Here is a 14,995-nt window from a genome sequence, read left to right on the forward strand (position 1 = left end):
AAACTCTTACCCACACAGCATATGTCACTAGCGAACCACATAAAGAAGCCGAAACGTCAAGACTGTCACGTGATATCAGTGACACACAGTCGCATTCTTGCAGGACTGCAGCCCATTTCACCATTTGACGGAGACAAATCGTTGAGAAACATTGCCACTGGCGTCACAGCGGATTCCTCGGTCAACGTCCATAATTTATTTTCAGTTGGAGAAGAGCTTGCGAAGAAACTATTTGGCAAAGACCTGTTCACTGTGAAGTGGAAACGTGCAGATAAAGTCAAAACTCTAGCATCCCCGAGTAGTGTTAAAATCAGCAGCGATATCTCCGTCGATTCGAATCTTTTGTTTCAAAGACTGTTAGTTGTCGCTAATGCTGGTAGCACATCTTTAGAGGAGACCTTAGCGCATGAATTATGTGCCTACCCATCAGCTTTATTTGAGTCACCCAGCATGATGCGTAAGGCAGACAAAGCCCCATTGGCCCATGCGATACTAGAATTCAGCAAGCAGCAGACCGCACAGTTTGAGGAAACGGAGCCAGACAATATTCTGTATGTCTTAGACGGAAGATCTCTCTTACATAGACTTCCATGGTGTAAAGGCAGTTCGTACGACAATATCGCTGCATCATTTGCTGAGTATGCGGTTCGTAAATATGGCATCCATCAACCATCGTGTTTGCTCACCATTGTTCATTGCAACTGTGCTATCGGGTGTGCAAGAACGTATTATAGCCCTACTTGCAGAAAGCATGCCCTTCCATATACTATTGCTTGTGGTGTGTGCCAAGAAACTGAATGTTTTAACTCCTTAAATGAATATGGTGAGAACAGTGTTAGCGTACGCGATGACGATGTAGATGTGTAATTTGCCTCCCAAAATATTTCGTCTTCCCATTCTTTTGCTTTAGAATATTTTTGGTTTATATATAGGTGTTATGTTTCTATAAAACGAATTGTCTTGTACACTGTATTATGGTATGACCTATTTTCTATTGCTTGTGGTGTATGCCAAAAAACTGAATGTTTTAACTGTTTAAATGAATATGATGAGGACAGTGTTAGCGTGCGTAGGCAATGACGATGTAGATGTGTAATTTGCCTCCCAAAGTCTTTCGTTATTCCCATTCTTTTGCTTAAGAATATTTTTGTTTTATGTATAGTACTTATATTAAAGCGACCTTTGATTTAAAGAAAGAAACAAGATTTTTTCATGCATAGAACGATTATCAGGGTTGCCAGATCCCAAGAAAGGTAAAAGTGTAGATTTTGCCAATTTTTTCAAGGTTTCTTCTTCATCTTTTTCTAAATTTTGTGCACAGGGGGCACAAACGATACGTCGTTGGCAAGGGGGTTCCATAAGCTTTCCAACGCGGTATGCTTCATGTCTCTGTGACAATTAGGGAGGATACTAGATCTAAGAAACAGAAGTTAGACCACAGTAAAAAATATACAGTGACCCTCCTTTGTCCGCGGTTCCGAATTTTTATCTCCCTTACTGTTGAACCTACGTCCTTCATTTTTTAATATTATTGTTACCAATGTCTGATCTACGCGTAGGAATTTTTCTGCCGGAGTATGAGGACGTACAGTGTTGCCAGGGTCCAAGAAATATTAATTAAAAAAACAAAAATCGACTTTCTTCTTCTTCTTTTTCTACGGGTTGGGCATGATGGGTACAAAAGTCACTTCGTTGCAATTTGTGGTCTATGAGCGTTCCAACGAGGTATCATTCATGTCTCTGTGTCAATTAAGAGGGCTACTAGAGCCTCCAACGTAAAGGTCTACGATTTTTTCGAAAAACTATGGTCCGCCATTTTGAAACCGTTTTTGGGGGTTCCCGTGGTCCGATTTTGTCGGATTTTGGATATTTTCATGAGGTGAGGTACCTAAACAAAATACAGGTGTAAAACTAAAGGTTGCAATTTTGCCCAGGTCAAACCGTATTTTGACTCGACTAACAAATCTTAAATATTTTTTCTTCATGTTCAGTGGTTGGTGGCGACAGTGAAGGTGTCACTGATGTTATTCTAACTTCTGTCCAGATTGCCCATGTCCAAATTTAATTTTAGTATCCTCGTTCGAATATAAAAAGCCTCATATGCCTGTCTTTCTACGAATAATGATAATTTTTTGATCAATTTTACTTTGTCCACGTTAAACTTTGAGTCTTTCAGATGTTTTTAAAAGCCCAGTGTTAGGACATCGTTGTATGTGGCATCACGACTATATATATATATATATATATATATATATATATATATATATATATATATATATATATATTTATTTTCCATTTCATCTGAGTGTAGTTTACCTTTGTTAAACCTATATGAGTAGCTTGTATATACATTAAATTTTATAGACATCTGTAGACTCAAGCTGGATTGACGGAGGAAACTTTTATACCATATGAAGATTTTCTCGGTTCCTGAGGAGCCACTAATTCTTTGTAAACTTAGTAGACAGTTCACTTTGATATCCCAATATTGGGCAACTTAATTTACCGGTCCATGTGCATCCCAAACATAATGACGTCTTTTTACCATTCTGTTACATCTTTGCTTTGAACCATGAAAGTCATTAAAGGATCGGTTGGAAAAACGCTCAAATAATACTGATTGTAAGTGTAAAAATGCAAATTAAATTTCAGTCCAAACAAGCCACCCTGTATATACAACAGTAAAGGAGAGAACTTGTTACTTGTATCTTTACAAAAAGCTCTGAATATTATTGCATTCAGGGACCCAGACTTGATAAAAAATTTTCAATTTATATTTCCGTATGACTTATTTCTATTATTGTCAGTCTGAGTTAGTTTGTGTTTCAGTGAACAGTCTTTATCTCTCTCCTTTATCTCCTATTTTCTTTTCGTTCTATGCTGATTAAACTTGATGTGTAATAAGAGGATAGCGGCTGAAGCCAGGACTGCGTAAATTTATTTTTAAATCTTGTGAGACTGAAACTGCTTTTATGCTGCTGATCGTTGTTGAATTTGAGTCTTATATGATATATGATAATTTCGTTTACTGTTGCTATTAATATGTTAAGTTTCACATTAAGTAATTTAAGAGTTAGCTACAGTGGTGGACTCTACCTAGAAGTTAAAAACCAGCCAGAACTTAAACCATGACAGGTATACCATAAGTACACTTCGGAATTTTGCATATTTGGATCTTTTTTCCTGATGTGACATTGATATGCTCTTTAAACAGAAATTCGTTTCAGATGTTTTGGGGTAAAACAGCAGAGTTTTATAGTGCATATATTTACATATTTCAGAGATTAGTGCATGTTTATGTCGTTACAGCATATAAATGCATATTTAAAGGAACGACCAAATTTGATAATTTTTAACGTCCAACAACTTTCCTCATAAATGAAATTTCAAATTTTTAATATCAATAGACTCGAGATCTTTAAATGGTTCATTGTTGTCGGTTTAGAAAATCTTCGAAGGTCATGTGAAGGGAGAATAAGAAAAGGGTGAGTGATTCATCCTTCCGGCAATGATGCATGACTGTCACCTTTCTGGAAGAAGATACAAATAACGATGTCAAATCACCTACAACAACATTTCCACGTCACCTATCTCGAAAATTAAAGTTGCTACTGTTGTGTGTATGTGGATTTGAAATTGTGTGGTCCTGTGGCAGTATAAGAATACCAAAAGAAAAATCTGGGTCAATTTAGTTGTAGTGCGACATCTTCTAATTTGAATTTTAATTAGCTCAGAATTTGTCCAATTTCCGTACATTTTTGTAGCATAAAAAAATTGTACCATTCAAATTAACAAAGGCGGGCCATTTCAAAATTTTGGCCACTTCGATCATCAGTAGTGTGACATCTTTAAATTCGAATTCTAACTAGCTTACAATTTCCCCATTTTTTGTAGATTTTTGTACCACCAAATTAGTTGAAATTCGAATTTGAAAATGTCACATTACAAGTCGTTAAAGTGGCCAATTTTTTAAAACCGTTCCTGGTTTATTTCAATGGCAAAGAATTTATTATTGGTAGTACAAAAATGTTCAAAAATTTGACACAATTCTGAGCTAATTAAAATTCGAATTTGAAGATGTCGCACTACAGGTGGTCGAAGTAGCAGAAATTTTGAAATGGTCCTCCTCGTTTATTTAAATGGACATTTTTTTCTTGGGTGGACAAAAATGGACAAAAAATTGGACAAAATTCTGAGCCAGTCAAAATTCAAGTTTGAAGATGTCGCAGTACAGGTGATGGATGTGGACAAATTTTGAAATGGCCTTCCCTCGTATATTTGAATGGTACAAAATATTTTCTTGGGTGGACAAAAGTGGACAAAATTCTAAGCTAGTTAAATTTCAAATTTGAAGACGTCGCACTACAGATGATCGAAGTAGCCGAAATTTTGAAATGGCCCTTTTTGTTTATTTGAATGGTACAAAAATTTTGGCATGTATACATTGTAAATTATTGCTATTTGAAAGACAATGTTACGCTAGAAGAAAATATTCTAGCATTTACACATATTTGAATACAAAAAGTAATTTCAAGTGGATTTATTTTCTTTTAAACAAGAACCTAAGGTTTTTGAAAATAGGTTTTTAATACAGTAAAAACTGCCTTCAACAGGCCCCTTATTAAACGGATATATTTCATAGTCCCATGAATTTAAAGGTTTTAAAAAATGGTTAAATTATCTTGATTAAGCGGAACCTGTGTTGTGAACAACGGATGTTAAAATATACTTTTTAACGGAAATTTTCAAGTTCCGGAATGCAGCGTTTAGAAATTTTTTAGACATTTTGTGAGAGGTTAGGTATATGAACTACGTTGCCTGTAAAGGTCTTCGTTTACTTGTTATCCTACACATTTAATCTGGAGACCACCGCCATATAAGGACCTAGATGTCGTGCGACTTTTAGAACGAAGTGCAATTTATACAGTAATTTCCAAATACCAAAAAGTCGTTCTCTAGCTGGTCTATAGACATGGAACAAGGAGTATAATATACACAATAAATTAAAAGGGAGCGAAAAGTAGGAGGTGCGCTGAAAAGAGCATACCATCTACTTTTTGTCTTGGCCTTTGAAACTGCATTTAGGCTTTTTTTTTTTTTTTTTTTTGTTCACTGTAAATTTTATGTTTATTAATTCGTAGTATAAATAAATACTATAATTGAATATGGTAGGCCTATGTACATTTTATTTTATCTTACTATGTCCATTATATGTATGTATTTTATTACTATTATTTTTTCATAGATCTATCTTCGTTAACCGGAAAAAACTTTAACGGCAATTTTTGCGAGTTTCCTTCAATTTCTCTAGGCAGGTTTCATTATATACTTATGCCGAAAATATTAATTTACTTCTCTAAGTACATTTATTCTTTATTGACAGATACATGGCGCATTCTTTTTCTTTGTAAAATAATATATATAATTAGGACTTTGTGGTGCATAGTCTTAGATTCAATAACGAAACAGACACCACCAAGACCAATCGGACAAGCATTTCTTCGAAACACACAGTCAATAGACGCGAAAAATCCTGGCATAAAATTCTTGCCTATTGTAAATAAAGTGTTCCTGGGAACAACGACTCAAGAATTTCAGATTTATCAGCAAGTAACATTGCACCTTGAAACCATTACGTACGACCAGTAACAAGGAAGGAACATTTTCGATGTACAGTAATGTTTTGACTGATAAATGAGGTTTTTGCCAGAAAACACTGAATACTACATAGTTGTGCATTGTAGCACGAATGCATCATACTTATACATCAAGTATATGTAGTTTAAGTAATACAACTTTTTTTTCTCTAAAGATAATAAAATTCCTCATTTAACTTCAGCTTTTGATTGGTGCATATTTACAATTTTTAGTGCATATTTGCATATTTTCCTGATTTTTAGCGCATATTTGCATGCATATTTTGCCGTTTTTTTTAGTGCGTATCGATCCGAAGTCTAATCATAAGTTACAATTTTTCATGGGTTCTACAGAAGTCTCCAACTTACTCTCTGCCGATGGATATTATAGCGAGGTTCGATGTTGACATTGTGGACCACAAGTTTTGTTTTACACATTGCATGCCAAATTGCAACTGAAAATATGTCTTAATATTGCAAAATTTTTCCAATACAGAATAAAAGACAACGGTTACTATAAACTTTTAAAATATATTATTTTTGTTGATCAAAAAACTGGGGCCTAGGTTCCCAGCCCCGGGCTAGATCCGCCACTGGTTAGCTACTGCCTTTATTATAGAGTGATTAAGTTCCACAGTCTTTGTGATTATTGATTGTGTGGGGTAAACAGTTTTGTTCCTCTACTTTGAAATGGAAGCGAATGTGCATTTCTCTATTTCTCTATTAGATTTCATGGGTTAGTGTAAAAGTTCTTTGTGTATTTTTTGTGCATGTTATTTTCTAGTTTGGTGTCATATATGTATGATATAGGAGTTAGAGGTAGTGGGTTCCATAATTTGCAATGGAAACCTGTTTTTTCAAACGTTATTCGAAGGCAACCATTTCTTTCTTTGCCATCCAGCTCATATTGCGTATAGTAACGTTATTGTTCTATAAAGTCTATTATACTTTTAGTAGCATTCTACTTTCTCTCAAGTCTTTATTGTCAGTTTAAAAATACTGTATAAATGTTATACAGTATAAAAATTGAAGGAACAAACAAGACATGATTTAGTGGATGAATATATGTATAAAAATAACTAAGGTTTATGTGATTATTTAGAACAAATATATTCTGGAGGATTAAAAGTTCACTTTTAGTGATAAAATACTATTATAGTATTTAGATATAAAATGCAAAGTTATAATATTTTAATTTTTCCTTTTCCTTTTTCAGTGTGGCTATTATCCAATACTTAGCTGATAGATATGGAAAAGGTGACTCATTGTATCCAAAGGATCCTCAAAAGAGAGCTCTTGTTAATCATAGACTTATGTTCAACACAACTACACTCTATCAAAATATATCGCAATATGTGGTGAGTAGTCATAAGAACTAGATAGACATGTACTAATCACAGATACAGTGGACTTACTGAAACCAATTGTGGTCGCTATCTTAACGGCTGACCCATATTTTAATGATGTGACACTGAATATCGATATTTTTGACTGGTATTTAATGTTATACAGGAATATACATACAGCTACTACGATTGAATGACAAACCTATCATAATTTCATTGTTCTCAAAAGCATGATTTTAACATAATAGCAGGTTTGGAACAGCGACTTCGGGGCAAAATTTTAGTCATCCTTGTAATGGGCCATTTTTCAATGATAATATAGGGAAACAATTTTCCTAAATATTATTAAAATATCTAAAAGTACAATAGTGTCATTCCGTCTTCCGCATTTGTACAAAGTTTCTACAAGCACTCAACAGAAAGATAAATACAGCACATTAAACTCCCTAGTGCTAGAATTTATGAAGTGTTCGACTGTATATTTTCAACTGAATGATAATTACCAGTATATCAGTTAAAACGCCATTATTTCTGGTTTTCTATACCAGTAATCTCTACTTTTTAACTAAGCAGGTTTTCCAATTAGAATGGCTTCACAATGCTGGGTAAGTAGTAAAGCCTTCGTAAGATATAATTCATATTAATATTAACAGAAAACGCTGTTACAGTAGTTTCTTCGGAGCCCTTCTCTTATGACAATGCTTATCCTTCGTGATCCAAAAATCGTTGACATTTGCATTTAATAAAACATATCTATGCAATTCTATTACGGTTATATTCTGTTTCTTAACTTTCATATCAATATAATCATTTGAGTAACATTAAAATACAATTGTCCACAATAATATTGGAATAATTACTCGTACTAAAGGATTGTCCTACTGTCGGTACTAGAATTAGTGCGTACTATTAATGAAAATGGCGAGAACAATCGCACTAAAAAAAAAAAGTTTATTCAAGGAACGTTCAGTACCTCATGTAAAAAAATACACGTGGTGATTGTTTGATTTTATTGGTGAGAGAGCCTTAGAACACCCATGCGGCAGAAGAAAATAGTCCTTGCTTATAAGGTTCATTACCAGAGTTCCTTAGAACAGAAACAACACTTTGTCTAAGAACTGAATTGAATTAATACAATAAAAGATAATACGCATGCATTGAAAGTGGTTTTGACCCAACTTTAGCGCGAATCACAGTTAACAATATGGCCACATGAGGGGAATAAGTAAAACATCGACAGGGTACAAGCACGTGCTTCTCGAAAGAAGCGCTGACCGATAGCCAATCATTCGATGACTGGTGGAGTAATACAATTCTGCAATGTTTACATCAGGATCAGAAGGTTCGTTGAATGAACTTTAGACTTATCTCCTAACTTCGAGCTTGCATTTTGTGGGAGCTGATCAACAATTATACTCAAGAAGCCAGACGAATTCTCATTTTAATCGTACGATTGAATAGAAAATAAGCTTATTATGTTTTTAGTGAATTCAAATCACAACATATAGTACAGGTAATCAAAAATATTAATTTTGTTCATATTGAATGAAAAATAGAGTTGAACAATCTGAATGTCAAGTTTGGAAATCTTAGAGTGAAATCTGTTAACTAGAAAGAAATTGTCTAATAATTAAGAATCCGAATTGTTCAGTCGACATAAGTCTAATTATAGTAATTATGTAGCCCATGTTATCCTTCACTTGGGAAGTATTGCACCCCAAGGTAATATAGCGCCCGATCATGCGCCTTTGATGTTCTAACCCTACGTGTTATTCGCCTGCCTCTGCTTCTCTTGCTGCATTACTTCCCGCTGGATGACGAGAGAAATTCACTCGTGCAAGTATATCTAATAAATGTAGGAAGTGGCCTCGCATGGTGTAATTGCTAAACTCTCGCCTTTCCCGGTGCAAGCGGTCCCGGGTTCGATTCCCGGTGGGGACGCTCAGTCAGACAAGTGTTTTCCCGGTGGGGGCTCAGTCACCAAAACCATTTTCAGACAAGCCATCCTGAATGAGGTTTTCCTCATTGACAAATGCTGGGGTGGTACTTAGCATGTAGGTCCCAGGCCTCTTCCTTCCTTCTCCAATCCTTTCTTCCTCCCCTTTTCCCGGATAGTGTGCTCGCCGAGGGGTGTCATCCCTGAAAACGTGACGGGATAACATGGCCATAGATGCCGAAAGCCTAGAAATCTACATCCTAAATCCTAAAAGTAGAAAGTCGCTGCTGAAACACATTTGTAGAAATTAGAAAACAATTTGTGAAAGAATAGTGTTGCCTACGAACGAAAATTTCTCGCAGACGAGATGAGGAGTAAAGTTTAAATTTAAGGCGAGACGAGAAACATTACAATTCTCGTCTCCTTTACGAGACTAAAAATTTCTCGTGTCTCGTAGTCAATATTAGTTTACACAAGTCTTAGATTTCAAACGCTGTTTTAATGTTAATTAAATTTAATTCATAATATAAAATTATATGCTGATAAAGTTATTGTATGAATACAATGAAGAGCATTTATCAACGTTTAATGATACATAAGTCATTACATAATATACTCCAATAATAAATATAGTTTAAATGTTCTTGTATCACACCCTTCATGGACCTCTCCTGAAGCAGAAGAGTTGTGATAACTTCTAGGTGAAACTTTAAAAAAAATCAGGACCCAAATTTTATACATGAAGTTAAGAAAGGAGACAAGACGAGAAAGAATTCTTCGAGAATCGAAATAAGACGAGACTTCTACAAACATTTACGAGACAAGACGAAAGCCTTATTACTCGTCCAGTCTCGACTTGTAATTTTCTTTTTGTTTTCTTTCTTTTTACCTAAATAGAAGACTGATAAAATATGTTCTATATTCATGCCTATGGATTGAAAATTACCCTAGTAAGAAGAAACAATTAAACTTTTCTAATAATATCGTATTATACCTAGAGCAGTGGTTCTCAACCTAATTCCTGGCCCCAATTTTATCATATCCTCTTGCCAACGACTCCCTTATAATTTCTGGTTTGTAGTAAGCTCGTGTGGGATTTTTAATATATCTATTGCTGATATCTCATGATATCCATCTATTTCTATAATAGTAGAATCCATTTCTTGTATATAGTAGATATAGTAACTTCCCTAAAAGCGAATGGATTCAAACTAAATTTGGCCAGTTCATTCATATTATAAATATCGAATCCGATCCGTCATACTGATTTTAAAATGGAGGCCGTTTGAAAATTTTAAAACTTCATAATTCCCTTAATATTGCGTCATATGATAAAAAAAAATAGTGATTTCTAATTTTGGTTAAAAAACTTGGATGGTTGTTAAATAATTTATTTGTATTTTAAATGACTTGATAATTGCGTCATTGATTAAACCGGACATTGCCACACTAGTGAAATCAGACCATGCTCAGGTATCTCATTAGCTTTCAATTTTAATTTTACTTCACTATGCAGGTTTTGTTGTATTTGTATTTTTATGGTATTTCATTATGCACTTATTATTTTGACATCGTAGTACCTCGTTTATTTAAATTGATTTTTTAATAACTCCCCTATACTTGTTGAAAATGGTTAGTAGACCTATTTTTGTTGTTGTTGTTCTTAACAGTATGTATAAAAATAAAAATGTGCCTATCAAAACAAAATTCAAAATAATATTTAAAAATATTTTCTGGTATTAGATTTTAATTATATTTATCTCTTCTGCTTATCTTCGCGACCCCAATGAAACCCTCTCGGAAACCCCTAGGGGTTGTGACCCTCAGGTTGAGAAACCCTGACCTAGAGTAATGAAATAATTACTTATGATGAAATATAAATAAAATTACTATCGTTATTTAGAAAAAATCAAACAAAATTCATCTTCATCAGTAACCATTCTTGCTAGATTTTTCTATCATCTCAGTCAGCAATCTTTCGATTGGTTTGACGCAGTTTTTCACCCTTCCCTATCTTGGGCCAGACTTTTATTTATTTTAGCTTTTCTTCTCTATATCTTGTATTATTTCGTCCGTATATTTCAATCGCAGCCATCTTCTAGGTATTTTTTCCTTCTGTATAGCTAGTAACGAGATTCCTCCATGTTTCATAATCTCTCTCATCTTTCTATCTCATCTTTTCGAAATATTCTTCTTTTTTTCTCTTATCATTTGCATTTCTAAGAAAAGCGGATTATGCTAATTCATTTATCTATTTATAACATTAATTTAAAAAAATAATCGTGGTAGGCATTATTAAGAAAAACCTAATCTCCACCATTAAACCACATTGTTCAATTTTCAGAGAGAAACAATTTATACTTTGACCACACATAAATTGTTCAAAAATCACCGGAACAAAATTCATTTTTACAATTTGCTTACTAATTACTTATTTTTACACACTTTTACGCAATGAGTTAAGCATTTGATGAGGTTGTTAATGAAATATTTAAGAACATTATAGTTCCTAAAAAATGTTCGTACGTAAGCTCTCCCTAGCAGTAAACTACCATTTCTGGAGGGTTTCTGAGAGACAAATTTGTGCTATAATAATGGATTCCATGAGTTCAATATCATATTTATGAAATGTAAACGATATCGTTCGAACCATTTTTGAGAAAATCTTTTTTGTTATTATTATTTTCATTCTCTACTAAATTAGTTTTATTTCGGGATATATTGAGAAAATATAAAACTACATAAATTCCAAAAATTTTGATTTGATACATTGAACAATGTGATCGCTTGAGCTCTAAGTATGAAAACGGACAAGTGAACAAATGGACTCCCCGCAAACCATTTTTTGATAAGCATCCGTCATGTACCGGTACCTGTAAATCCCTTGAAATGTCAATTTCATTATTTTTCTTTTCACGATATCGAGATTTTCTTAATTCGGGTCCTGGCTCAGAAGTAAAACAAGACACTCTAGTTGGTTGAAGTTAAACGTGTTTTTGGGTACCAAGGTAATATATGAGGGGAGGGAGTGAAATTATAGCTTTTGCCCGAGTTTTATCTGAAATTTTGTGCCCCTATCAAGGAGCGAAACTGAAAATATATGTTCAGACTGAACACGTACTTAGCCAGGAAGAACAAAGGGATTACTCTGCTAATAGACATTCAGAATACCATGCTTCACGGTTTCAATTAGTCTGAACAGCTCCCTCGTGGCTACATGGGTAGCTACGCATCTTTGTTGCAGGAGACCTGAGTTCGATTTCCGGAGGAAGCTCATGTAGTTCATCTCACTTTGAGCTATAGGTCCACGTCTCATATAGCCTCGTAGCTGAAAGGAACGATAAACTCAAACCGAATCAAGAATTAGTGGTCTGATCCTTTTAGAAACTAAGAATAGTTGCAAGGATAGAAAGAAAGGTTCCGAATAGTACATGTTTGTGCCATAAAATGGATGTGGTTAGCTCTATCAATTAAATGTATTGTTTTTTGCTGTGTGGTTTTCGATTCATACAATCGGACGTTATCATGAAGAAAAAAAATTTTTGTTGAAGAGTACAGGTACTCTAATTACAAGTTTCTTGTGTAAGCTGTTTAGTTGCGCACCATAAATTTTCGAATTTATTGTTTCCACAGTTTTGAGCAGCTTATAATAAATTAAATTGTTATCCATACGAAATGTACTATAATATATTTTCCCCATGAAGTTAGATTTTGGGGTTGTTTTTGGTGAGTCATTGGCTGCTAACCACTGTTGTTTGGGGCTGAATTATCGTACAACACTCACTTCGGATTGGACTCGTAATTGTCCAATCCAAAAAGGTTGCCTTTTGTATCTAGATAGAAGTAAAATACAAATGTTAAGAAGTTCCATTTTCGGTTTCAGTTTAAGTTTCATTCAGAAGGACTTAGTCACATCTTACAGAATCCATTCTTTAGCCTTATGTGCTTTTCTTATTTCATGAAAATGAAATCTTTCAGTTTGACGTCACGCGATTATGCCCTTTAGGCTTCTTATTGGATGAAATACATATATAAACTATTGCTAAAACACCTGATATTCCTTCGATTATATCCAACGTCTGTTATGGATTTTCTTCCATGTTACTTCCTGCAATTGATTTATATGGTATAGTCTTTTGGACCATGAACACTCCTTTAATTACAAAGTGTCACCTCGAAATTTCTGAAGGTACGGTATTTTTGATATGTCTTGATATTTAGTGATCAAATACATTTTACATTATTATCTGCTGTAGCCTTGACTGTTGTTTTATTGCGGAATTTGTATACTTGTATATGCTTGACACTTGGTGTACATTTGCAATTTTCAATTCACCGTAATTCTAGTATTGTAATTTTACTGTACTATACTGACATCGGTCAACACGATCTTGGCATTGGCTGTTTAATTTCTACGACGTTTATGCTTCAAGATAAATAACCTTGTCCACCACCGATAGAAGGTCAGAATGACCAAATACGCACTTGAAAGAGCGAATTTTAAGTTTGTGGCAGATCACTGTATTATTTAAAGGCAAGTCTCGCGTAATGTTGTCTTGTCGAAATACTATTTTCTTCCTTCCTTTCTTTTAAGGAAATATCACGGCTGACTGAATGTATATGGGGTTTAAAGATTTTTTTATTCTTCTTGTATGTTTTTTTTTTCTCGAGAAAGACACAGAGCGCCAAAGCTTACAGCCTAGTTGATTTTCTTTCTGTAAAGGTCATTTTTGTCTCCTTAAAACACGTAAATATCCATTATTATGCTTAACAAACTTGTTGAAACACTCAAAATTTCAAAACATTGGGCACATTAATATTTGTCGAATTGACAGAGAAAGACATATATATATATATATTCATTTTAATACTAGAGAAGCCGAAAAATATTCATGTTTTGTTTTAAAAGACACTTACATCGTGGTTACAGCTGAATAATTACTAATATGTATATTTTAGATGGCTCCTATATTCTACGCATATAAGAGGACACCAGATGGACTGAAAAGATTGAAACTAAGTGTGCAACTTTTCAACACAATTTTGGCAAGACAAGGAACAAAGTATTCTGCAGGAGGTAGGTGTAGCATTAAGAAACTCTAGGTACGAGGTGTGATTAAAAAAATATGGTGAATAATTTTAGTAGAAATAAAGTAATAAGCTTACATGAAATTTGATTTAATCTTCTTCAAAGTACTATCCTTGGCTAGCAAAATGCACTTATCCCAACGTTGAATCCATATCTCTAAGCATTTCTGGAAGGCTTATTTTGGAAGGGCGTTCACCTGCTCTGCCGTGGCCCTCTCAATGTTAGGAATGGTGTCAAAACGTTTTCCTTTAAGCACGGTTTTAATTTTTAAGAAGAGCCTGAAGTCGCATGGTGCTATATCTGGAGATTATTTCTACAGCCAATGTGGACAGACAGGAATATTTTATCGGCCAAAAACTCGCGGATCAAAAGCAAGGTGTGGCCTAGCGCGCTTTCATGGTGAAGAAGGAAGCCATTTCCCATTTAATCGGCAGTTAAAATGCTTTTCGCGGACCAATACGAGATGTTTAGTTCTTCGAAAAGCTCTCGAATAGTCATTTGCCTGTTTGAACAAATCGTTTGTGCCACTTTCCGAATATTTTCATCTGTTTTTGACATCCGATCGTTCCTCATTTTCAACCGACTCTTTGCTGCTTTTGAATCGTTCATACCACTTGTAAACAGTCTTCAATGCCACCACTTCATCGCCATACACTGATTTTGACATTTCATGAGCTTCTTTGTACTTTTTCGCAGCTTAACTGAAAACTTAATGTTGGCGCGCGACAGATACTTTTTAACACGTCCTCACTCTTCTTCCTATTGACGCCAACTAACATGTCACAACTCGTTCAAAGTCGACACTGACTGTACCAAAGGATTAGACTACTATTCTTACTAGTTGAAATGGATACATCAATAGATGGCACTGTGCAACTACATTCACCGTACTTTTCAATCATACCTTGTATTTGTATTATGAACTGATGCATCGTCAAGTCTTAAACACGATAGTTATATTCTTAATTTAGAGATGACTTTTAGACAT

The 14,995-nt window shown here is 34.4% G+C and overlaps 1 protein-coding gene across 1 annotated transcript in view; it reads left to right on the forward strand.

Moving 5' to 3' along the window:
* Positions 1-14,995, forward strand: part of gfzf (GST-containing FLYWCH zinc-finger protein) — a 58,521-nt gene that overhangs the window by 23,902 nt on the left and 19,624 nt on the right. Inside the window, exons 4-5 of the mRNA XM_081728758.1 lie at positions 6,853-6,994; positions 13,878-13,995. Coding sequence (XP_081584884.1) covers positions 6,853-6,994; positions 13,878-13,995 — 260 coding nt within the window. The remainder of the gene's footprint in view (positions 1-6,852; positions 6,995-13,877; positions 13,996-14,995) is intronic.

This window comes from Thermobia domestica, chromosome 10, assembly GCF_964235325.1.
Source record: "Thermobia domestica chromosome 10, izTheDome1.hap1.1, whole genome shotgun sequence".
In the NCBI taxonomy this organism is placed as follows: Eukaryota; Metazoa; Arthropoda; class Insecta; order Zygentoma; family Lepismatidae; genus Thermobia; species Thermobia domestica.